The sequence below is a fragment of the Synchiropus splendidus genome, chromosome 19 (genome assembly GCF_027744825.2).
Source record: "Synchiropus splendidus isolate RoL2022-P1 chromosome 19, RoL_Sspl_1.0, whole genome shotgun sequence".
NCBI classification, from domain to species: domain Eukaryota; kingdom Metazoa; phylum Chordata; class Actinopteri; order Syngnathiformes; family Callionymidae; genus Synchiropus; species Synchiropus splendidus.
This window is the reverse complement of record NC_071352.1, coordinates 5,039,260-5,065,863: the sequence shown is the minus strand read 5'-3', so window position 1 is coordinate 5,065,863 and position 26,604 is coordinate 5,039,260. Positions and strand designations below refer to the sequence as shown.

The 26,604-nt window shown below is 42.9% G+C and overlaps 1 protein-coding gene across 2 annotated transcripts in view; it reads right to left on the bottom strand.

Annotated features, from left to right (window-relative positions):
- Window positions 1–26,604, bottom strand: part of cacna1ia (calcium voltage-gated channel subunit alpha1 Ia) — a 118,508-nt gene that overhangs the window by 76,631 nt on the left and 15,273 nt on the right. For both annotated transcript variants that reach the window (XM_053851268.1, XM_053851270.1), the window contains exon 2: window positions 4,070–4,330. In XM_053851268.1, coding sequence (XP_053707243.1) covers window positions 4,070–4,313 — 244 coding nt within the window. In that variant the 5' untranslated portion in view covers window positions 4,314–4,330. The remainder of the gene's footprint in view (window positions 1–4,069; window positions 4,331–26,604) is intronic.

Sequence of the window (26,604 nt, the reverse complement as noted above, 5' to 3'; positions counted from 1 at the left end):
GCCGCTGCCGTCCTTGATATTGTAATGAGTATTCAGCAGTGGAAGGGAAACCTCACAGCTGCACCCAAAAAGACCTGAGGTTACTTCAGTTCATGGAGGGTTAGAGAAACAATGGCGTCACTGAGGACCCCCAGCACTCAGCGGCAACACAATGAAAATATTGTGAGTTTATGTTTGAATGAGTTAAAAGCTTATTTAGGATTTGTTCTACACAAAGGAATCGGTGATGAACCTGCCAGAGGTTTGCTCCAGAAGGATGGAGTCAGAAGGTGAACCAGAGCCTGCCATGCGTCCCAGGTGTGCGTCTCATTCTCAGCAGTTGTTAGGACCAAGTCATGGCGATGCCTCAGCCATCAGTCACCATGGAGATAACAAGCTGTCACGGCCAGAGAGGATGGAGGGCCGCAGAGGCCAGCCACTCAGCCCGAACACCACGGGAGCCAGTCAGACGAGAAGAGGAGCGGATGAGTTAATATGAGGAGAGAGCTGGTTACTACTGAGCCTCCTCACTGCTAGAGAAGGAGAAATAAAGAACAGAGGTTGGAGGAGATAACAGGGGGGGCGATGCTGAGTGCACCTCCTGAAAAAGCTTCACCCGAAGACAAGCTGATGTAACAGAAATTGTCCTTTCATTTGTAAAGATTGTAATCCGCTTTACTTATGATGGAGATCCCCGCAGCTTACTGAGATATCCTGCCGAATTTAAGGAGGTTTCTGAGTGAGTTAAAGCAAAAGGGTCTCTATCCCTGAATCCTAATGCGCAACAAACAACAGGGGAGTATTCAGAACCAGATCCGGCAGGTTGCACCACCGGATGTGGCGCTGTCTGAGCGGATAATACGCCACAACAAAGGTGGCTCACCTTTCCTTGTCAGTTCGTGGAATTTTTTGACACAGTAATGAATCATCTAAAGGGGCGACGAGGTTTGGTCTAATTCGCCGACGGGGCGGCATCAAAGCAGGTGACAGAAACATGAAAGAGGAGCAACGGCTGAGAAAATGAAAGGAGAAAAGACACACAAAAGAAAATGGGAAGTCAAGAAGACAGATCATATGATCAAAAGATAATCTGAAACATTAGCATGAGCAGTGAGCCAAAGTTGAACAGCTTCAAGATCAGGGTCAGGGTTCATCTTTGCTCCGTTGAATGAGGCCTAAATTAAAAATAATGTGCTCTTGAGAGGGGCAAGCGTGGTGTGAGAACCTCAGCCTGCAATAAATGCCTCAATGTCATGCAGAAATACGTGATTCCCAAGGAGTGACATCATCATAGACTGAATGAATGTCACCACTGAATTGTCATTTTTGAGATATTAGAGCCAGGACTTCAACACATAAGTTATGATTCAAAAATTACAGAAACACATGCAAATAATGCAGATTAATCATCTGTAAACTTTTGTTGGCAGCCACATCATACAACGTGATGTCATAACCAGTGACTGGCATCTGAGGCTTCATGAAACAGTGTCCTCATTTCTAGAGGCCACCAGATGGAACTCTGTTGTTGCATTCTAACAACCATTTCAATGAAACCTCACAGGATTTTTTTCACCAATAGCGCCACCTACGGAGGACAATGTTTCAAAATGCCTCAGCAGCCCATCACTAACCATAACCAAAACATCTGCGACACTAAATAGAAGGACAGAAAGGTTCAGTTTAAAACACTTAAACTGAAATTTGATCTCTCTGATATCAAATATTGAAATGTGATTAATTGCATTTAATTCCTTACAAACCTCATTTTTTTCAGTCGAATCCAACCTCTGATGCAAGTAAATAAATAAATAATATAATCTCTTATATATTAATAAAAAAAAATAATAATAATAATGCTAAATAACACAAAATAACTGTGGTTTCTGGGCCTCAGAACACCTCATTACATGGGGCCATGACAAGTTTCTGGGATGCTGGAAATATTATTTAGCAACATAAGAGTGCTTGACTATTTTGCTGGCTGGAGCCTTTATTTTGACTCGAGCTGTAGAGTGTTCCTTAAATAAATATATATTTTCATAGTGTAATAATGGAAACAATAGGCGCATTTAATCTCAAAGAATTAAGTTATTGTTACAGATTCTTTTTAAAAGCGGCTGTGTGCATATCACTGAGGCGATAGCTCATTCATCATTTCACTTGATAATCTCATAAGTAGCTAAACCAGAGTTCGAGTCAGAGCATCTACACCACTCGGACGGTAACAGTTGCTGACACACACACACACAATGGAATGTGAGTGACAGTCCAGCGAGCTGCGATCTGTCCCTCATGTCACAGGATCATCCTCAGTCCCAGCGCCACTGTCAGTGTAGTCAGCAAACAGGATACTGATTGTTCTGGGCACAAGCTTCTGCCGTACACACACACACAGACACACACACACGCGCGCGTAGGCAATGCTGGCTGCGGCACTTTTTCTCGTCGTGTACGGCTGTCAAACACTCTTTGGATTATTTTATTTTGGGATGTTTGCACCGCTGTACTAGCAAATGCGCAGGATTAAGACCTATTGAGGAGTGGGTGAACTGAGGTTCGATGCAGATGCATTAAGACAGTGAAGAGATGCACAATAAGCAGGGTAGAAACTGGCTGAGTTGAGGAGGGTAACTGAGAGATAGCAGCCGCTGGTGCAGTCAGAAAGACTGAGGATGGCTGCATTTCCATTTAAAAGCATCTTGTTTTATGAAGTGGCTTCCCTTTTCGCCAGACAGAAACCAGCTAAAGCAAGCCTGTCAAGAGGGCTGTGCTTAAGTCTAACTATGCAAACACAATATCATTTGCAGACTCACAATTAGATTCCCTGCAACCAATAATCTTCGTGTTCCTTGGCTTGATGTCATCTCATCATATTCTCATCAACTTAGCAGCCGGGCAGACTCTGGCATTTATGTAACGCAGCCTGTGTTATTAACAAGGCCGTTTTACTTGTTTTCCAGGAAAGAGCTTCATGACTGAGAAGGAAATTCAGGCCTGATACAACAGGATATAAATTAAAATCATTTGTTTTACAAAGGATTAAAAGAATTTGCTTGGTGATCAAGTTTTTTCTCACTATTACAATATTTACAATATTAAATTTGTATTTTTTTACTTAAAATTGCATGTTTTTATCTGCACCACAGTAGAAATAAACCTCATTGCTTCCGATATATTATCATGATTGTATGGGATTTTATTTTCCTTAGATTTGTTTCACATAGATTTAACAGGAGCAGGAGTGAGCACTTCTGCACCTGGACGAGGTTTATGTCTACTGTGGTGCGGCGCTTGAGTCCGTTTATGTTGTTGGATTAAAAGAAAAAAAAAACTATTTGAAGTAAAAAAATCTAAAACTATTTTAATAAGTTATCACCTTTGCGCGGTATAACCATGTATGCATGTGCTTACCAGTAAACGTTAGTGCGCAATTTCCGGTCCCAGCACCGGAATTTCCGGTGGACCACATTCACACTTTGTGAAATTATAAATTTGTTTCCAGCTCAGCAAGCTTCTGCATTTTTGTACGGCACTGAGGCTAAAAGCTAATCTCCATGAAATGCTAACGGATCGGGGCACAGGTGGATGCTTCATGTAGAAATGTATGGAAATAGTTGCATTAATTCATGGTTTCTACTTCACAGATTTTCCTGTAATACTAGGGGGGATAATAACAGGTTTACTCCCGCAACAACAACAACAGGGCTAAATATGTCTCCTTCATTTTAAAGAGCTTGTTTAGCGGACATTCTACAGGTATGAGCCACCATGTATAAAGAAGGATCCCCGACAGAACTGAAGCATCGGTGTCAAGCCCGACTGGTGACGTTGTGTCCTCAGGCTTGGAAAGCCTCCCAGACTGTGTGACCCGGAGGTTTTCTTACAATACGATGAAGCGCTTCAACTGACTGTGTGAGGAACTAATGACCCTGGACCGAGCTGCCCACCTAATGAAACAGTTCTTGGCTTCTTATATCCTTAATCTTGTTCGTTCGGTCGTGACCCCTGGTATTAAGCTTTCATAATCTGATTGAAAATAGAGAGTCCTGGCTCGCGCTTGTTGCTTCTGAACGTTTTGAAGGATATGGGCTGGAGACCATACGGATGCACCAGTTGCGAGGGCAGGTGGTCTGCTTCAGGCAAAAGAAGACCACAGGGGCCAGCTCTGGGAAGGGCAGCACGAGGGCGCTCAGGTCGCTTCCGATGCTGACGTCGTCACCTGAACCAGGACCCACTTCCTCGATGATGTCGTCGACCTGTGCCGAGCCGTAGTCCTCTGGCCCTGCTGAGGGAGCTCTCCTCAGCGGCACAGGACACTCCTCGCTCGTCATGGCGGCGCAGCCGAGCTCTGGAAGGAGAAAAACATGGACGTGACACGATTAAAGAGAAGCCTGCCAGATGATTCCTGTAGTCACTTGCAAACCTCTTGAGGTTCTTATCTCAACACTGCTTTACCACTTACTGATACCAATCTGATAGACCTCGCACAGTGACAAAGAGGGAATCGATGCGCGCAGTTTAGTCTGAGTGTAAACACAGTTATGCTTTCATCATAGGTTGTCAAGGAGTGAGACCACCATCCTGGGTATCATTACTGAGTTATTACTGTCTTATGACCTGGGTATGAATATAAAGTCTCTCTGTCCTGGGAGAGGAATGATCCACTCAGCCGGTCCTGAGGTTTATACCACTTACATCCTCTTTAAAAATGGTTTCGCAGGTTGTTTTTCTCGCACCGGGGCAGAGTGCAGCGCTTGGTGTAGATTAAGAAACCTAATGAGGTGCTTGAATTGGCGGTGAGCTTCAGATTTAAGTGCGTCGTTGACCGCAGGCCGTCGTTGACTAAATGAATGAGACATGTTATGAATGTTAAACTCTCCAGTTTTCACTGGAACACACCGGCGGTGGTGGCTAGTTCCTCAGCTGGGTGGTTTGAAAGTGAAGATGAAGAAGTTGCTTGAGGCTTTGAAACATCAAGCTTGGGAGCTGGCTGGCAAACCAGCTAAGGCTGGAGTTAATGTGCAACAGCATATTGGGCTTGGTTCCTCTAAGGCCTTTAACTGGCAGCCAGAGCAAGGCAGGCGGCCAACTCCCTACTGGACATTTGCATGGAAGGAAGCGTCGAACCCAAACACATCTGACATTCATCACAAACACAAGAAGGAGCACAGTTTTTCAGCTTGTACGCAGAATTTAATCACATTATGCAAGCAAGGAAAGGACAAGAGGGTTGTATCATCGCCCATCATTTCATCCTCACAGTCAAGAAATATGAGTATTAAACATCACAAGTGCAGAAGGCAAAGAAGAGCAGGAAAATTCTTGGGGCTTCTTGCACGTCGTCTCATCTAAATCTGAAATCTGATCAACAACCCCCCTTCAATAGATGGATACACAAAGTGTGAAGTCTCATTTACAATTAGAAAAAATGAGAAAAACACTTAAGGGAAAAAATTTATAAAGTTTGGTCTCCGTTTATTGGTGAAGTCAAGTCTTTGAATTGGCAAAACAGTGACTCCTGAGCACAGACACAATGTTGCCTTGTATATAAAATAAGTGATGGATCTTTATTATTGTTTATTTTTATTATTATTAGGATGAATATTTATTTACTAATTTGTTATTATTATTATTTATTACATTTTACGTATTATTTTTTATCATATTTTTTTTGTTTTTTGTGCTTGTTCCGGGGGTGGGTGTCCATCTATGACTGTATTGTACTGTTTATCTGTTGTTGTTGTAAAAATGAAAAATGAAAATTAAGTTTGAAAAAAAGCAAGTGCAGAAATACACAAAACCCCAATGTAGACATAAAGTGGACTCAAAACAACCCAAACAAAGTTCTCATCCTGCTAATAGCCTCCACTCTTGCTGTACGTCTGGGTCATTAAAATTGCCAGCAGATGATAGCCAGGAAATGTGGAGATTTTTGGCAACCCCATTAAAATGTTCTTCTGTCCAAATCTCCAAAAGTGCACTTCAATTTAGAGCTGTGTCTGGCGCTGCTGTCTCGTTTCCATCCACATCAATTTTGCTCCATCTTTTAAGCAGCATGTAATTTGAGCAACATTCCTGAGGAGTTGAGCAAACTGCAATACAAGTGCAACAGATTTCATTAGAATTGAAGCGCGTCTGGATTCCACGTAGGAAACACTGGAATTAACGTCCGGAAACGTCTTGTTTTACGTACTTAAACTGCGTTTTATTTGCTCGGATGTAGCTCATATTTTTTGGTTGGCTTCTTTCTCAATATTTATTCAATAGATTTTATGATTTCCTAATGTAATGTCAACTTTCATGGTGCTAAATGCTAAGGATGTGCACCATGGTTCACAGGGTCCAATGTCCTGCCCAGGTTGAGATCCGTGTATTTGGTGTTGCATCTTCAGTCATGAGGTCTCTGTATTGGTTTGTGTTGAAGAAGGCCCCGAGGCAGAGGCATGTTGTCAGGATGTCTCTTAGATGTTCCATGATGATGGAGATGCCCCTTGGTGACTCACTGTGTATCTCATAATCTCCCATTTAAATAAACAGGGATGAAATCAGAGGGATAACTGAGACGCAGTGGTGTCGGGTCCGACTGAAAATTGGAAAGGAATTATGCGGCAGTAATATGCCGCCTCTGGGGATCCATGTTTCCAAGGTGAAGCAGTTTATTTCACTCATCGAGAGCTGTGAAAATGTGATCGAGAATGTGTGAGAACCTTGAGAATGAAGTCCCCCTCAGGAGATTTGGATATCGAATCATTGGAAACAAGTTCGCTGTCCGGCACGTGCTCCTCAACAGAAATACCTCAGATGGTCATGTTAAGTGTACAGTGAAACACGTGTTTTGTCGCTCCAAGCATGTTAGCGTTTACAGCGCGTTTTCAATTAGCCTTACCATGGCAACAGCTGCTAGAAGCGCACTTCGTCCTTAATCTGCTGTGTTTTATTTCCCATGACAAATCTTCGAGTCATTACCACGGACTGGAGTCAGGCAGTGTGTGTGAGCTCTCACTGATACGCCGTATGTACTGTGACATAACAGTTAGAGAGGAAGTGACTTTGCAATTTTGTCAGCATTTTTTTGGCTAGAGTTGTTGGGTTGTGTGTGGGTTAACAGAAGACCCCTGTGCAGTGGCGCAACAGGGCCTGGGGCGGGGCTTATGAGCCCCGCACCCCACCTGTCCCATTAAATTTGACAATGGATTCAGACACAGGTTTCAAACTCAAGGCTCTGGGGCCAAATCTGGCCGCCACAATTTCTCAGCGTTTCGGTACGATAAAAGGCGAGTGACGTACGTGTTAAGTCGATACAGATCCGTGATTATGCACAACAAAGTGTCACACTACAGTGCAATGCGTTATAAGGGCGCAGGTTCAACATGTTTCAGGCGACATTTGTCGCATTGAAAATTGAAAAATCTGAACCCAGCGATAAGTCACAGCCCAGATTTCACATCAACGTATGCAGAGAGGAAAAACTTACCACGACAAAGAAGTGAGAAGGAAAGGAAGCGGATAGCGGTTGCAAAAACTGATGACTCACCAAGCTGTTAGCGCCTCGGAAGATATGATGGAGCCAAAGATGGCTGCACCCAATTCTGTTTTTGCTTTGAAAATACTTCCTTGGTAAATAAAGGGCATCAATTCTACCTCTTATCCAACTCTCCACTAGCTTTACCTGCAGATTGACGTAACTTCAGAGGAAGATTTTTATTGTAACTTCAGAGGTGGAAGTAGATCTGAATAGCACGACAGGTTTTCAGAGAACTTTTAATGTAAATTACAATGACATAGTTAAACAATGTTAGCCTTCTCCACAGTTATGTCAGCTGTCAAGATGTTGGCAAAACATGTTTGAGCTTCAAGTAAAAAACAGTGTTTCATTACCATTTTGCGTGAGGAAAGAGCAACATATACAAATGTCGGACCTTTGTGTTTTTAGTTTTTTTAACAGTCAGAACTCATCTCAAACTGTCGTTTTACAAGAAATCTGACTCAGAACAAAGGTGGAGTCGTGGCTTAAGACATGGCGATCACATGCTCTCGAGACAATACGTGTGATCAAAAAAAAAAAAAAAATGACGTCAGTGGCATCTTCACACTTTACAGAAGCTCACTTTCATATTATCACATTTAATTGGCGTAGAAGATACATTAACCCGTTGCGCTGCACTTTGAGAGGCTATGGAAAAACACCCCTCCCACACACACTCACTGCGACAGTCTGAGACAGGGAGGAGGGAAAACAACTGAGAAACCTACTGTAGCTCCATAAGGAGCTAAAGAAGCAGATTCTTCTTCTTTACAGTGCCAGGCAAAGCTGTTTCTAGGACTTGCTAGACGACACAGAGATAATAAAACTTAATACCAGAGGGATAAGGAATAAGTAAGGACTCCAATTCTCAGTGAGTTATTGAAAGAGCTCAGAAGTGAAGTCAGACATTGTGGAAATGAATTCAAAGTCCTCCTAGGGTCCACAGATGTTTTATTAATGAAAGGATTAGAGATAAAATGTACTTTAAGAAGAGAATATATAAGAATCCTAAACAGTAAAATCCATCTTAAAGAACATTCAGGGATCTGTGGGAGCGTGTATGAGACGCTTTACTGTGTCACTGTCATCGACGTGTTTATGGCTTCAATAAACATGATGCCAGAAGAAACATCTTTATGCAAGTACATGTGTACTGAACTCATCCTGGCGTGCCAGGGTGAGCCCCGATGATCACTGGGGGAATAACACTCATTAATGGTGTCGCAACGTGGGAGGAAACCAGAGCAAAGATGAGCAGCTCATTTTAAATTACTTCACTGCATCAGAGCCGAACAAAGCCTGGTCTGGGGGCCACACTGGGTCCTCTCAGAACCACATATCGAAACTGATATTCTACTTTTATTTTTGTGTTTATTAAACTATATTCAGCATATATTAATGTTTCTTAAATAATTATTTTTGTTTTACAAAATGTTTTTATTCTAGTATAGTATCTATTATATCGGCTTGATTATTATAAAAAAAAGTGATGCATCTTTTTTTATAAGGTTTTGCTCATACTTGAAGGCGAACAACGACAGTTATTTCATTCATATTTGAATGTATAATTGAGTGGTTTTGCTTCAAAATGAGGTGTAATCCAGTAACTAGGTAAGATTTTTTACTTCAGTTAACCAGCCACTGTAATCGCCAAATATTTAGGGTTGAAACTTGAATTGGAAACTGGTGCTTTGAATGATAAGCTCAGCTGTATGTTGTAACTGATATTGTATATTGCGAATGTATTTCCTTTAGCTAAAGCAGTGAGACTGTCTGGGAGATAGCACCATAAACCTCGCTTCAGGACACACACTGGCTCTCCCTTATCTCCGTTTTGAACTCTCTTGGAGCGTTGGGAGTCACCCCCCGAGTCATCCAGTTGGTGTCAGTAAAGATATATAACAAATGCCTACGACTTTTTACCTAAATTCAGTCTAAGTGAAACTGTGACTGGTCTAGAGGAAGGAAGACTCAGAGGTCGTCCCAAGGGATCGACAGTGTCTCAGATGTTTGCCTGAGTGCGGGGAGGCGTGAACAAAGTGCACCGCCGGACTGTCCCAGCACTGAAAGTGGATGAGGCTCCAAGAGTCGCTCGAGGCCAGGAATCCCCCCGAGCCCACGACTTAGGACCACCACACATCAACACACAAACAGCCCTCGTATCAAGCAAAACATTTAACCAGTGACCTGATACGACTCTCCTCAAGAATGAGCCTCACTCAACGCAATCCTGGTCCTTTACTGTCATCTTTATTAAGACGACCAATGAACACGAGCGGCTCAGGTGTGGTTCATCTCAACACCTTGTGAACATTTGCTGCCGTCTCCGGCAGCTTTCATTGGCTACGCCAAGTTAAAGTTAATGAGAGGTGAAATTTAAGTGGTTCTCCCCCAACACCAGGAGGGACAAGAAGGTCATTACCTACAAACAAGCTGTGACTTAATGCCATGGATGGTGTGTCAAACTCATGGCTCGGGGGCCAAGTCAGAGCCGGCCAAGTTATTTTATGGGACTAAAATACCATGACACACAAGGATAAGTGTTGAAGCACAGCCCTTTAACAACCACAGCAGCACTGGCACTGCTAATACACCATAATAGAGATGACCGTAAACAGGAATATCCCAGTAAAGGAGCTCTTAAATTTAAGAACTGGCAGCATCAGTGAAGGCCTGGTATTGTGCATGAGGTCCCATGACTGTAAACTATGACTAGACAGAGATTTTAACTTGCTGACCTGCTGCTGGTGAAAGATTCCTCTGCTGGCTGCCAGAGCCGTCTCCCGCTCACAGCTGTAAAACCCTGACTCAGCAGAGGGACCAGATTGGACCAGACATTTTCTATGGATCACAGAGCAGCCGAGTGAGCAGACCCCCCTCCCCCAAACACATACACACACGACAGCCATATGCTCGAATGAAAGTCAGCGCATTAGACTGAAGTCAAGACAGCTGATCACTCATCGAAATATCCTCTCCGATATTTACAACCATTAGCTAGTGACTTGTATTGGAAAAATTCAAACGCATTCCTCCGTCTTTAATAGGGATGAATGGAAATGGATCGATAGATTACTTTTGTGTTCATCAATCATACAGTGTTTGTGTGCGCCTCACTGATGGATAGGTGTGTGTGTTATTGACAAATTTATCTGTGTCCCTCGGCTCTCAAACACAAATCTATATTGGCAGGAGAAGGGAGGTCCACTAATGCGAGCAATGATTTACTAGCTGGCTGTCACTCGTCCGCCCGATGAATGACAAACCTCCCCTCCGACTGCATGCAAACTCCTGAAAGCTTGTGCGTTTCATTGAGCCAAGTGCGGTCAATCTTTTGGGTTTGACATGTAAGTGCAGCTGCTGCGGACTGTTTTTTATGTTGTGTGCTACACAAGTAGTTTCAACTCTCAGCACACAGAAGGTGCAGCGATGCTTGGCGCACAGCCGCTGGTGTTTGAATATTAGAACACGAATCTCAGTTGGATTTTTGGTTTTGGTTTGCACTGAAGAAAGTTTCCATTTCTTTTAGACAAGAAATTCTGTAACACCTCATCATATGAGTCACATTAGCAACAGATAGAAATCGCGTGAGTAGATTTCGGGATAACCAGTACAAGTACATTTAGAATACATTGAGATTTTTTAATGTCACCTTCCATGACGTCCAGTGTGTTTTTCATAGAAATCAATGTCATAAATCGAATATTTAAAATGAGTGGCGGCCTGAGCCGTCAACTAACCCAATTTAAAAATATGTCATGCATTTTTTTGTTTGTTTCTTTGCTTGTTCATTGGAAGAGATTGTGTAACAAAAAAAAACAGAGACAAACCTAATAACTCTATGATTGTATTGTTTATAATGAATGAAATTTGAGAGAAAAAAATCGAAATCAACATGCAAGAAAAAAGAAAAAAAAAACAGCGTTTTTTGTCTCAAAGATCTTCAATATAAATCGATAAATAATTCTGGAAGACAGAGTAAAGAGAACAACATAAAATAAGACAAAATAAAAATAGAAATAGAAATAAATCATTCAAAACTATGGTCATATACAATAATTCATTTCTATAATCAATCAATGAAAAAGTGAACATTAAAGATTACAAAATAAAATAAAAGATTACAAAATAAAAGAATATTTATAGAATCATTGTCAATAGCTGAGGGGCGAAAACACTAAATGGGAAGGGAAAATAGGAACAGATTGGGATTTCCATTCATATTAGAAATTCTGTGAATGACAACATCAACAAGAGAGATAGAAGATGAATACACACGATCAAATAAGAAGATAAACATAAGAAGTACATGACAATTTATGACATATATTGAGCTTGAAGCCAGTGCACAGTTCTACAGTTTGAAGCCACATTGAGTGGAAGAAGGCAAGCAAAGGGCCATATGTTGCCCTCGAGCTGCACTTTGTTTCAGACAGTTACAAACCAAAACTCATTTTTAGTCTGAATGGAAATCCCGTCACAAAGAAAAATGAAACTCTAGACGTCGGTGGCACCTGTTTGTGTTGTTGATATTGAATATCAATTCACCTCCACCATCAACATTTGTGCTGCCGTATTCCCTCTGATTCATGGAGCTGAATCAAAACGGCAGTTGCAAATCCATGAAGACAAACAATGCCCCGAGTTCTGAACAGCTATTGTATTGGCTCTAAAACGTACATCTGACTCACCCTGGGCTTAATATCCTCGCGTTAAATGTAAGTGCCTGTTGAGTCCGTTTTTCCGATGCAGCAGATTTAGTTCTTCTGACAAAGAAAAGGTGAAACCGACACACTTGCTCACTAAGTAATGAGGACTATTGTTGCAGGTGCTGCTGCATTAGCTGCTGGCACTACTGTTTCCTTAATTAAAAATAGGAAAGCTGCTTTTAGGACTCTGCTCTGGTTCATTACTTACACTTTGCCTTCAGCCTTTCTTTGTGTGCAACACAAGTTTACAAGGCAAGCAAGACAGAGTGCAGAGGAAGTGAACAGAAGTTGCTGTGAGTGGAACATCAGCACTCCTGATCTTGTTCTGTCAGCAACTGGAGTGGTTTCTTTTTACCTTGTCTCCTCTCCATCACAAACTCTCCTTTAACTCGGCCCATTGCTTTCATGCCATGACAGAGGCTGCGGTGGAAAGTTGCAAAACCTTGAGGAGAAATGTCAGGAGGTGCGGTGGAGGCTTGTAGTCGGAGCGTAGAATCTGGGAAAAGGCCAGCGAGGCCATTACAGGTGCTTCCCTCTGTGGCTATCGCTTTCATGGCATTTAAAAAAGACATTTTAATCGCAGAAACAACATATGGGAAATTTCCATGTGAACATCAGTGGAAGAGTTGGATTAAATCTGTCCACCTGTTAATAGCAACTTTAGCACTGTCATTATCAAATGATTTATAATTCATTCCAACTACTCACTGAAGTAGAACTTTTTTTAACTTTGGCACTATGTAATGGTGCATGCGCTGGGTCGGTTTGCAGCCGAGTGTGAAGCGGCCGGGATGAGGATCAGCACCTCCAAGTCTGAGGCCATGGTTCTCGACCGGAACACGGTGGTTTGCTCTCTCCAGGTTGGTGGAGAGTTCTTGCCTCAAGTGGCGGAGTTTAAGTATCTCGGGGTCTTGTTCTCGAGTGAGGGAAAAAGGGAGCGTGAGATTGATAGACGGGTTGGTGCAGCGGCGGCAGTGATGCGGTCGCTGTATCGGACCGTCGTGGTGAAGAGAGAGCTGAGTCACAAAACGAAGCTCTCGATTTACCGATCGATCTACGTTCCCACCCTCACCTATGGTCACGAGCTTTGGGTAGTGACCGAAAGGATGAGATCGCGGATACAAGCGGCTGAGATGAGTTTCCTCCGCAGGGTGGCTGGGCGCACCCTTAGAGATAGGGTGAGGAGTTCGGTCATCCGGGAGGAGCTCGGGGTGGAGCCGCTGCTCCTCCACATCGAGAGGAACCAGCTGAGGTGGCTCGGGCATCTGATCCGGATGCCCCCTGGACGCCTCCCTGGGGAGGTGTTCCGGGCATGTCCTACCGGGAGGAGACCCCGGGGAAGACCCAGGACTCGCTGGAGAGATTATGTCTCCGGTCTGGCCTGGGAACGCCTCGGGATCCCCCGGGAGGAGCTGGAGGAGGTTTGTGCGGACCGGGAAGTTTGGGCTTCCTTGCTCCGAATGCTGCCTCCGCGACCCGACCCCGGATAAGCGGCAGAAGAAGGTGAAGGTGAAGGTGACTATGTAATGGCACCCATAAAACTGATAGAATTGAAGCGATGAATTTGACTTGACCGACTCAATTTTACTATATAATAAATCACATAAAGTCCTTGAAACCCTGCAGTCTAAATCCGATCAATGAAAAATGCTTAGCATCTGTGGCAGTTAGCTGGAAGGGAAATGCCAACTCATTCTGATAGACTTTGTCCAGGCTGCTATGTTGTTTCACACAGTCTGGGAGGACTCATAATGTGTAGAGATGAGCTTAAATCTGAGTTGGATTAGGGACCATGAGCCAAACTCTAGGCAGGGGGGACAAATCCGGACAGAAATGTCATTTTATTTGGCAGCCATTGGCTTAAAACACTAGTGTAAAACTCAAGCAAACTCAATTCAAGAAGAGGAAGGATCACATGATATTTAATCTTAAAAAAACAATCATTATTCTGAAGTCACCTATGGCACCATATATAAGCCATAAACTTATATATAGCGGCAACCCTTGTAGAAATATCAACCAAATACTGACCTCTTGTTTGGCTGAGGGCGCCAGCGCTGAGCCAAAACATCAAGTCATAACCCAGCAACATTACACTGTCACGCTGAGATGACAGGAGAAAACAAACGTGATGACAAAGACCCAAAATTCACATTAAAGAAACAAGATAAAGGACAAGAAGGAAGGCGCTGAGACAGGACGTCAGAGATAGAGCCTCAAGAATGTGAGCGCAAGTGACAGAAAGAATGCAGGCGGACGAGAGAAGAAGTGAGAGTGAAGCACAGCCGCCAACAACAACAGCGATGGATCAGTCAAAGTTGAAGCATTTTAATTGCAGGAGCTCCCTCAGGGCTCGAAGGGAGATATGAGATAATAGATGCAGACTCCAGGATTCTTCAAACAAACAACACAAAAGCATGAATCCTCATCCGTCCACTCTGTTTTTTTTACATTTCCATACCTCTTCTCTAAGCTAAGAGCCGGCAGAAGGAAGTAGACTTCCTCCTCATTACCTCCTTTTGGTGATATTGTGCGACACAAGTACATATCTTGGGAGGTGGAATCACCTGGAGAGAAGCGGGAGGAAGGGAGTTGAGAGAATTGCTATGAAATCTTTCTCCACTGCACCGGAATTTTAAAGCTTGAAAGAACATGGGTGATATTGTCTGTCCAGGTTAGACGTGAATCCCTTCCTAATGAGTCGAGGGGCTCAGAGAACTGCTTCATTTAGGCACGGATAGAAAAGCGCTAGATCACCTGTCAAACTCAAACTTATTTAGAGAGTTGACTTAAGAGACTTAAAGACATATTGTTGGCTAAGAAATGACTGTGATTTTGCCCCACAACTAGATCAGCCACAGTGTTTCAAGGGTTGCTGTTCCCTTTAAAGTCCACAAATCAATCTTTCAAAAACAAAAAAAATAGATGCAGGTAGGAAGGAATTTGGGGTCTGAAAATGCTAACTGCTCTAAATGTTAACTGCTCTAAATACCAACTGCGCTAAACATACTCTCATCCAGAGTCAAGATCTTTGGGTAGTGACCACGAAACAAGATTGAAGATGCAAACAGGAAATGGCTTTTGAATAGGACATTGAGCTTAACCATCCAGGAGAGGCTCAGAGTGGAACCTCAGTGACATGTTCTCACTTCTAGTGGATCATATACTGATGATTGTCAAGTGGACTTTAATGTCCCAAGATGACGCAGAAGTCAACCTTGCATTTTGACTTACAGTGCCCCATTTTTGGCATCTGAGAGGAGGAGACGCAGGATGTCTTCAAGTTGTGTTTGGATTGAGGGTGGAGGAGAAGGTTTCTTGGGCAGCTAAACCCCCCAGAGAGAAGGGTCTGGCTGCGGCATGACGGAAGACCTGATCAGATTCTTGGCCATGAATGGGCTGCACCTGCGTGGGGGTTGAAACTGTGACAATATGAACCTCCATCAGCAGCATTTATGGCTGCAGTTGGATGGTCTGGGCCCCAGAGAAATGCTTAAAGTGCATGATGCGACTGAGAAGAAAAGGAGGAGCTGAAACAGATGCATATAATATGCCTCATAACTACTATTATATTCTCCTCTCTGGCTGCGCTCTATTAATTCCGTGCCACAACTGCAGGAGCCTTGATGCCAACCCTCATCGCTCAACTCCTCTCCCACAGTCTTCAGCTTCTTCTTCTCCATCATCTCCTCCACCACTCCCCCACCGTGTGCTGTGTCAGGTCTTTGCACTCTCAGCCGTGTGAAATGAGATTCGTATACGGCTCTTGGATGCATTTGAAGCACATCTGGATCCCGACACCTCGCAGGAGCGACATAAAGACTAGGCCACTTTAAAAGATAAAGGCTTTTGATGGCATTTAAGTCAGAAGAGAGGCGAAGAAGAAAGAGGTTGCATGAAAGAGGAGAAGAGCAGGTTACTGTGACAATTAATCTGGAATAGGAAAGAGGGCGAGCTGTGACAGGAGGAAAATAAACCAGGGCTAGGGTATCGAGCGCAGCGTGGAGAGGCAGACGCTCGTGAAAATGTGCTGACCTTCCTTTTTGCCCTGTTTCCATGCATTTGGAGTGGTAACCTTCCTCTGAGAGCCCGAGCAGTGGAAATGAGCTGAGCTTAAAGTGGCCATGAGGCGTCAAGTGGAGTCCTCCTCTCCAGTGGAAAACAAAGAAGAGATAGAGCCGGCGGAGCTCGTGTCACGCCGAGTTAGTGTGCACCTGCTGCCTGTGGTGATGGCATTCCACTCTCCACTCTGTTTGTTGAGTTAATATTCCCTCAGATATTCTTATTGCAATGAATTGACTTCAAACCTTATCCTCACTGGCCTCAAGATCTTTTAGATCTTGAGGCAACATACGAGCACCTGTGTGTCAATATAGCCTCCGTATAGCGCTGAAACATTTTTATTTTGAGCGACCTCATGATGGGTGAAATAGAGTTTGAACTTTGGGGCCAAATTAAAAACAAACAGATCCATGGCTGAAGGATTGCTTTTGTGCCTCAGGGAGAACCGAACGGTTTTGCTTGGCTGGGCTTTAATTTGAGTCGATGTGCTGTAGTTGTCCTCCCTTGGTGGCGAGGTCACGTTGGTGTTAATGTGGTGTGCAGGTGGGATGTTGGACTAGGGTAGTTCTCTGCGCGACAAATTAACTCGCTCCCCTGTAACTCCCAAATCCACATTTGAACGGTGGATTATTTCACGTCTTTGTTTGGCTGCTGGTGTTGTAAGGAAGGCAACCAATGAGATCAGAGGACCAATATGAAGGTAAAATGGGAGCAAAAGTGGCGCATACCCGTAACACAAGACTCGTATCCATGCGTCAGAGACACATACGCGTAACTGCACATTTGCACCCGTAAACCCCGTGGCACGTGCGTGTAAAAAGAAGATTTACATTCATACAAACACGAAAAGTAATTTCACCTTAATTTTCTAAGTGCACAGATACAAGTAAATAAAACTGATGCGCACTCTTAGAAGTGGTGGCAATACGTGCCTGTTACTCCATGCGCGTTGCTGGTAGTCACGTGACGTATATTGTCCAATCGGCTGCAGCGATACGCTGCGCCATTATATTGCGTCAATCTTCCGAGGAAAAGCGACGTGGGTAAATGAAGCACTTACCGTCTGTCTTTCTACCAGTGGTAACAGTGAGAATCGCCTTCTATCCGAATTCTTCGTAAACCGCCATGACATGGGATGTCGCTGCAGCCGATTGGACAATAGACGTCACGTGACTACCGGGACCGCGCATGGAGTAACAGGCACGTATTGCCGCCACTTCTAAGAGTGCGCATCAGTTTTATTTACAGGTGCAGCGAGAAGAGGTGCAAAAGGGTGCACGCACATACGGGTCGTGTTCTACCAGTATGTGGAACTTATACACCCGTTTTGGCTGTGGTTAAGGTGGAAAACTTAGCAATGTGTCACAATTGCAGTTTCAAGAGATCGTACTTAGCCACTTGTATCTGTGCACTTAGAAAATGAAGGTGAAGTTACTTTTCGTGTTTGTATGAATGTAAATCTTCTTTTTACACGCATGTGCCACGGGGTTTACAGATGCAGTTACGCGTATGTGCCTCTGACGCATGGATACGAGTCTTGTGTGATGGGTACGTGCCACTTTTGCACCCATTTTACCTTCATAGACCAAGCTTCTGCCTCTAGATGTTTCTCACTCTCCAGTAATTTTGAGTAAATGCTCCACAAGCGTGGACCCTGTTGACGGATATTTGTCTACAGTGGGATACAATTAGGTGCGTGTTTGAAACCCTTCACTCCTGCTCTGATAATTCAAACAAAACATTTCTCTCTCCTTGGGGGGTGAAGGGGATTGAAATTTCCATCGGCCCGCTAATTAGCCAGCGCGGATAAAGCAGCTAAAATGCTAATCCAGGTAAATCCACTGTTGTTTTGGCTTTGAGCCGCTCACTAAGGTGGGCAGCAGAAGGCCCTTTCGGGGAGTGCGGCGAGTTCAAAGTGAGGCGGTGAGGGAGGCGAGGAGCTCACATGGCTGGAGCGGGGAGGAAAATGAAGCGCATGGCGGTGCCTTTTTTCTCGCTGTTTTCATTTCAATTCTTAAGGATGGGGTTTTCCAGCTAGTAGGGGCAGAAGGCAGGTGACACCCTGGACAGGTTGGAAGTCCATCAAGACCACCATCTTCTCTCAACAGGGGAATAAGCAGAGCGATTGCATATTAATAACTGGGTCAAGATGTATCTACTACCACGGATTATTCAGATTAACAGCATCTTAAAAAGTGAATTCCAGGTGCTCCCGATGCCAGTTTCCACTCTTTGATGCTCAGGTTATCGTTTCATTGAATCATCCTTGTCCCACTTACTGGGTGTATATGGTCATTACATAACTCCCAAAAAGAAGCGCAGCGCTGGAATTTGAAGTGGAAGGAGTCGCGCCTTTGGCCTCGACGAGATTTGGATCCAAACAAACAATGTCCGTGCTCAGCACTGTTGTTCCCTTGTTGTGTGTTTTTCTGTTTCCTGTCCTTCTTGTCAGCGCTCCTCCAGCTTCACAGCAACACAGCTGGGACAAAATACGCCATCATGGAAAACTTGTCGACAATGGTCATAATAGTAGTCATACCTGCGGAGGGAGGTAAACCTGTGACAAAGTCGACTGCCATGTGGGACCAAGGACTTCTGCAAGGCCTGTATCAACTGCAACAGATCCAAACCCCACACTCACCCCCCCCCCCCCCCCCCCCCAACCCTAATCCTAACCCGCAGGCATGACTACTATTATGACCATCGTCGACAGGTTTTGCAAGATGGCATATTTTGTCCCAGCTGTGTTGCTGTGAAAATGGAGGAGCGCTGACAAGAAGGACAGAACACCGAAAAACACACAACCGGGGAATAACAAAACAAAGGCGCTGAACATGGACATGACACACTGAAGGCAAAACTGGTGGAAGTAATGTTCGGTGCTGTGAACTGAAATGTTAAATGAAGTTATTAGGAAGTGTGCACATGTCTTTGCCTGTGTTTATTCAGGCTTCATGAAGTCAGCATGACGTTTTTTTATACTATACAACGTGTTGACTGAGTCACTGACCCTTATATATTGATGTGTCTAGTCACTCCATTCTTGCTTAGCTGGAATGGAAATACATTTCAAATCCATGAAAACCAGGTCTGGGATGTTCATTTTGCTTTATTAATTACGGACAAAAGAAGTTCATTGAAACTAATAACACACATTCATCGCAGATTAACGCGCTTTCACAGGGAGCATTTTTCAATGCACAAATTCCAAGTGAATCGCATTAGTCCATGTGGTGTCATAACCTCCAAAACATCCAGGGTGAATTTAAGTCTAAAAAAACAGAAGCACAAAAAGTGTTCTGTGCTGTGTTCACTCATCACTGAAGAACTGTTTACATTTATATGACCAGACCCAATTTAAATGTGACCATTCTGGTGTCCATCATCTGATAAAATGGGATTCATTGGAATTCAGAAAAAAAAATGCCAAAAAACAGACAAAAACAACTGTCTACCTTTAGCTGCTTACTTCGCCAGCCCTTGGGACCTTATGAGGATGAAAACAGATGGTGCTCAAGTGCCGGTTGTTGGTGCTTCTGGCAGTGGACAGGGGTCGGATTGGACTCTCTGACTTGGCTCCTGCTAAGCTGCTTCATGTGTAACAAAGTGTGGAGCACCCTGTGTTCAGACATATTTCTATCAGAAGCAGCATTTGCTTTTTCATCCATCTCACAAGCCATCAGGAAGGATCGGACCCCACAGGCCGACCTTCATTTCCCATGTGCTTCCGTGAGAACTCACGGTTGACTGTGTTGCTGTCCAACCCATTTCCCATGTTCCTGGCTCTGATAAGACTGAACTGCAGAGTAAAGAGGAAATGTTTAGGTCGTACACAATAGTGAGCAGCTGGTCGAAGCTGATCCGCTTTTGTCTATGAAATGACTGGCGCTTTTCAGCAGGCGTAAACAGCAGGACAAACATTCCGAGTTCACCGCTTTATGTATGAGGTGAAAGTAGCACGTCGCTTGAGGGCAAAACTTTAAATAATCTGTGAACCCCAGGCACAGAATTGAAGTATTTTAGCTGGAAATATTTGTTATTTATTCAATCAAAACTCAAGTGAACAAACTAAGAAAAAGATGACACACATGTTGAAATAATTGTCTCAGAGTAATAAACCCAAACTAACCGGATAATTCCGTATTTCTCCCCTCAGACTTGCTGACCTCAGCAGATAATATAGAGGTTGTCTCTTACAAACGCCTCCCTCCTTGAATCAATAAGTCCATCTCTGAGTCGAACACCCTCAATAAAGTCGACTATAAATCATCACATATCAATAAGTGAATTTGGAAGCTCCTTCCTCTGATCATCACTGGCTCCTCCTTCAACGTCCGCTTCCATGGAAGGTTTCGCTTCAGAAAGAAAAAGCGCTTTAATGTGGTCTGACTTTTAGATAACCTCTTTAGGGACGATTATGGCGACATTTGTTTTGGAAATACCAGTCCTAAAGGTATAAAGGTAGAGGCAGCGCTCCAAGATCCAAAGGTTCCTTCGTCCCAGCATTAACTATTCATCATCCGACTATGATCTTCAAACACATTTACTGTCGGCGGTGGTGTGGAGCAGGTGGGCGTGAGCCGACTGCAGACCCTCTCCGTAATCCATGAATGACCGTAGGCAAAATAACATCCAAAATTCAATTACCCAAGCCTTGCCAGAGAATATGACCTTATATAAATGTCAAACGGAATGTGTGCAGTTTCATTTTACATGATATTAAAAATATCCCAGACGGACAAATTCATCGCTGTCTACTTGAAAAGGAGTTGAGTGTCTCTAAGCGGAAGCAAATTCGATCACTGTCTGCACTGGAGTACTACATCTGAGGCGTGTGACTTTAGCCAGTAAAATAAATACAATGTTGGCGAATGATAATCACAAATTGCAGAGGAACAAAATATAGTTTCTCAATTTCCTAGATGAGAGTAGAATAGCTAATTCACAAGAAATGACAGGCTGTTGCAGCAGCATACCAGATGGTGATGGGAACAACAAAACTACACGACAGTTTACTGTGCAAAACTTTTATTCTACTTAAATTATGTAAATGACAATCATGGCATATACACATGCATATATATATGTGTGTGTGTGTGTGTCATTAGCTTGAGCATCACTAATAGCTAGCAAAAGATCAGTATTTCTTTCAACTTTTTCTTTCAACTTTTTAAAAAAAACTTTCTTTCACATTTATTCTTATTCTTATTCTTATTCTTATTCTTATTCTTATTCTTATTCTTATTCTTATTCTTATTCTTATTCTTATTCTTATTCTTATTCTTATTCTTATTCTTATTCTTATTCTTATTCTTATTCTTATTCTTATTTTTATTCTTATTCTTATTGCGACATTAGCTTCTTATCTTAATGAGACGGATGTTTTACAATGCAACAGGTTCACTGTGGGCTCCTTGCAGCCCATTTGATCTCCTGTAACGCTTTATGCTGGGACATAAAGTAATTTTACTTTTGTAGACAGCCGATTTGCTTATAATGGATACAGACCAGTTAATGCAGAGCTAGCACTTCTGTTTCATCTTCCGTTTTACAACCCGACAATATGGCTGCTATAACTTCTGAGCTCCATGGTGTGTGTTAATCCGCTTTCCAAATACCCCTTTTTTTTTTTAAAAAAAAATAAGAAGAGTTTTCTTCTGCTTATCAGGGCGTGGGGGCAGCGGTCCCCATGAAGAGGCCTAAGCTTCCCTCAGCTCAGAGGCTTCCTCTGACATTCTGTGAATGTGCGGTTCTGTGCAGTTTGTCTTTGACAAAGTAATAAACCAAGTAACGCCTCCAATGTGAGTGATCTCTGTCACCAGGCAGACAGCCAGACATCTTGGCACATCGCAGAAGAAACAAAACTGAGTGAATCTCAATGATTAATTTGGACATTCTTTTTTATGTTCTTTGCTTTGTCAATTCTATAGGGCTAGAACAGGGACAGCTTACATTGGAACAAAAATATTGGCTAAAAAACACAATATAGGCATTGAAAAAAATTCTACTGGCAAAAAAACAAATATAGAAATATATTTATATTTTTAATTTTAATACCATTCTAGTTTTCAACCTCAATACAAAAATGTTTCAGCCATTTATCAGTTTTTCAATGCCAATGTGCGTCTTTCAAGTTCTCTTCAAGGTGGCGCTGTTTTAGCGTGGAGGGGAAAGAGGGGATGATCGGGGAGTGGGATGTTGCATATTGGTGAAACGTTCAGTATTCGACAGTGTTCCCAGTATTCTTTTTTTTTCAATGCCTATGTTCTTTTTTTGAGCCAATATTTGTTTTTCAATGCCAATATAAGCTGTCCCTGTTACAGCCTGGACACCCTCAAAACTCATTATAAATGTTGGTCTGTGTTGACGTCCGGGGTCATATGGCACCCCTGGAACATCATTAAAATTCAGTTAAAAAAAAAAAAAACAACTTTAAAGAAGTCTTTGAAAGCCTCAGTGCTGACTGAGACACAATCAGTCTTCAAACGCAGCCTTTTGAAGAGGCGGCAGTTGAACTGGGACACCACTACTGGTGGTGACAGCCATGTTTACTGGCAGAAGTTTAGTGCTGCCATCAAGAGACGGATTACTCATTCATTGATTTATGAATATGAAATGCAGCGTGTGCTTGAAAGAAGAGTCACAGATCATATCACAAATGATTATCCCTGAATTTATTTCCGTTGCAGGATGAATTTTTGTTGTCATAAATAGCTGTCCTGTCTGTTGCGCCTTTACATGGGGGGAGGTTTTCTGGGATTGACCAAATGGGGGAAGACCCGGGGCAGAGCTAGGACGTGCTGAGTTGACCTGGAAAAACACATCTTTCCAGGAGAGCAGGAGGAAGTTTCAAAGGAGCCTCCACCAGACCTCAATCGTAATTGAAATTTAAATAAACATCACTGTGTAGATGAAATACATTGAACAACAGATCGAACTTAACATGGACACTGAAGTCGTCTACTAAAATGCAATTTTTCCAAGCTTTAGACAAACAAGTCGTGGCTAAAAATAACTGTTAAGGCTGGAAACTGGCCATCTGCTTTGCTTTCGAGCGCCATTCTTGTAATTAGTGTCCTTCAAAGATCCGTTCTCCGAACCTGTTTCCTTCCACAAAGTATGCGTCAAGTTTGAAGCAGGAAGACAGTCGGGAGGGAGCCAAACTTTACTAGCTGTTAAAAATAGAAAGACCTGCACAGGCATATATTTCACTGCACGAGGTGATGACTCATGAGATTGTCACACATTTCTTTGGCATTTCATCGCACTGTGGTGACGCACACATGCTGCACATGCTGGTGAGTTCTTCCTTGACTCTCAACTCAGTGTTGCCCTCGCTAGACTGCATGCAAGGCGTGGTGAACCATGAGTCATGGAAGGATTCAGCACTCCAACTTATTCATGCTCAAAACACGGCAGCAAACCCAACTGATTTGCAGCAAAGGCGCTCTTTATTGAACGCTGAAATAAGCACCAACATGTCGAACAAAGACTCGCTACTAATTCAGAAAGAGAATTGCGTTTACAAGTGCATGGACACTCATGGTGTGCTTTGGTAGTCCTGCTGACCTCAGCTCATGTAAGATTTCCAGTATACAATCCAAGATGGCCTCCCCGAATGCTAACAGTAGAATACAAGCAGTGTTTCCTCTTCATCGAGTCGCAAACAGAGCACATATTGACCTCTGCTCTGATATTATTCCCTGGTTCGACTCAATGCAGCATGAGCTAAGACTATGATTTTGATTTGTAGCTAGGTGTGTTATGGCAGCACAACAGCCTGATGTGTCGCTTCAGTTAGCTGTGCTAATGTAGCATGATGTCAACAGTAGAGACAGGTGATGCAACTTTTTAAAGGCAACTAAATACAACTGTTATTTTCTTTGATCTGTGTGCAAATTTGTCACTAAAACATATACCATTTATGTGTGTTTTTAATGTACTTATTTAATGTAGTTAGTCGTGTTAGCTAAAGGATAGCTAACATTTGAACACATTACATAATTCAGGGAAAAGCAGACTCAAATTGAGCAGTCTATATATATATATATATATATATGTAGCTAACTAGACACGTCTGCATACAGAGGCTGCGTTATACACAATAACAAAGCGCGTCGTGGGTCAGCTGATCGGTCCACGTACGTTATGTTTTTTCCGGCGTTTTTCGGGTGCGTACAAACCGAGTTACCACTATATATATATATATATATATATATGGTCATGGGTCAGCTGATTTCTGGATTTTCGTTCGAAATCAAAAGCAAAATAATATCGAAATATATATATATATATATACAGAACTCGAACGCCCCCGAAAAAAAGCTGGAAAAAACATAACATGCGCAGACCGATCATCTGACCCACGACGCGCTTTGTTATTGTGTACAACGTGTCCCGTTAGCTACATTTACTGACTGATATTGAAGTGTAAAACCTTTCCTGTCTCCGCACTGGACCGTGGTAGAGTGTCACAGGGGAGGTGCTCGCTCTCCACACCTCCTAAATGTAGCTCACGGGACACGTCTGCATACTGAGGCTGCATTATACACAATAACAAAGCGCGTTGTGGGTCAGCTGATCGGTCGGTGTTTTTTCCGGCTTTTTTCGGGGGCGTTCGAGTTCTGGCTTTTCGTTCAGAATCAAAAGTAAAAAAATGTCGGATTTTTTGTTCGAACTCCGATTTCTTCGAAGCCTGGGACATTCGAAAACCGAGGTAACTCTGTATATAGGACTGGACCAGTAGTTTGCGAATGCCTACAAGAGGCAATAGTTGAGCGACCCATGGACAAAAATGGAGTTACTTCCACAAGGATCTGCTTCCAGATTCATCATCAAATGGAGCTTTCAACCAGAATATGACGCAGTTCATATTTCCACCAAAAAGATATCAAATAATGTAGAAAGTGTTGGAAAGACGCTGCACTATCACTGGACTCCCTCCACGGACCACTTCCACTACCTTTATTTGATTTTTCTCTTTAGAAAACCCACTGTGTTTTGGCTTGGGATCCACGCTGGGCTTAAGTTAATTAAATAAAACAGGGAGCAGCGCATACACAGATAACATCAGTGCTTAGGCAGCAAAAAGTCCACAGGTTAGGCCCACACATAGCTATCAATCCCTCGAGCCGCACACTGAAGCACAGTGTATTTCTGTATTTGATGTTTGACTGACGCGCTCTCGCCCCCTCCTTTGTCTCCGCCGCCGCTCTGGTAGCAAACAACACAAACTCACACAGGAAACTCAAAACAGAGGCGAGTGGAAAGTGATTTTCTCTCACAGCAGTGGAGTGAGTTAAAATGTCTGTATTAGAAAGTATCTCAGTATCTGACAACAACCGCACCAGTTACATTTTTCTCTTTGTTTTAACAATAAAATAACCCCCAAAAGGGCACTGCACGTGCAGCTTATGGAGACAAACAAATATTTTGAATTTGTTTACACGCATTTGACATTTTCCTTAGCTGAATGGTCAAGCGATGCAACACCCTGAGGGTTGCTATGATGTAAACTAAATGCCACTTGAGTCTAAATGATGTGTAACACGCATGAATGAAGTGTGATCTGTGACATTCGCTTTGCCTTTGTTGTTGAGCAATAAATATCCCCTACAGTATTAACATCAACCTGCAGCACAGCAAGTATTTAGGGCCAAAAGCAAACATGATAGATGGTAAATGAGGCGGAGCTAATATGGATGAACCCACAGAAAGAAAGAGAGGCGCCGATTCGCCGACCTGCGGCAGGTAGGGTGAAACCTGATCTTTGGTGTCAACCCTCCCAGGTGACAGAGAATTTTGGAAATCACAACAAATGGTTTTTCCCATGAGTAAATAGCATATTAGCACAGTATGTGTTTCATTTTATTTATTTTTTATTATTTGATTACATTTTTTTGGTGTTTGAAAATATTTTACATTTACATTTCAAGGCCGTTTAATTGCATATTTTATTTCATTTATTAGAGCAGTTTGCATATGTACTGTTGCTATGTTTACATGGCTATTGTCTGAATATTCATATTTGTCTAAAACAAATGTTTATGTTTATGTTTCAAGTATGATTTTAATATCATTATCCAGATATGGAAGAACCAGATGAGGGCCACCGTTCCACCAGCAGGACGGATACAGTACTGCACCCCATCTGCAGTATCCCTGAATAAACCTCCTGTATAGAGGCCAGGGAACGCTGTTATCACATTATAGTCATCAATCATGTTTTCCTGGACCGAGGGATGCAGCCAGTCCCAGATTTTCCCAAAATGAATGGTATCTTCTTAATAAGCATGTGTAGATGTCTGCTTTACCGGAGCGCGAGCC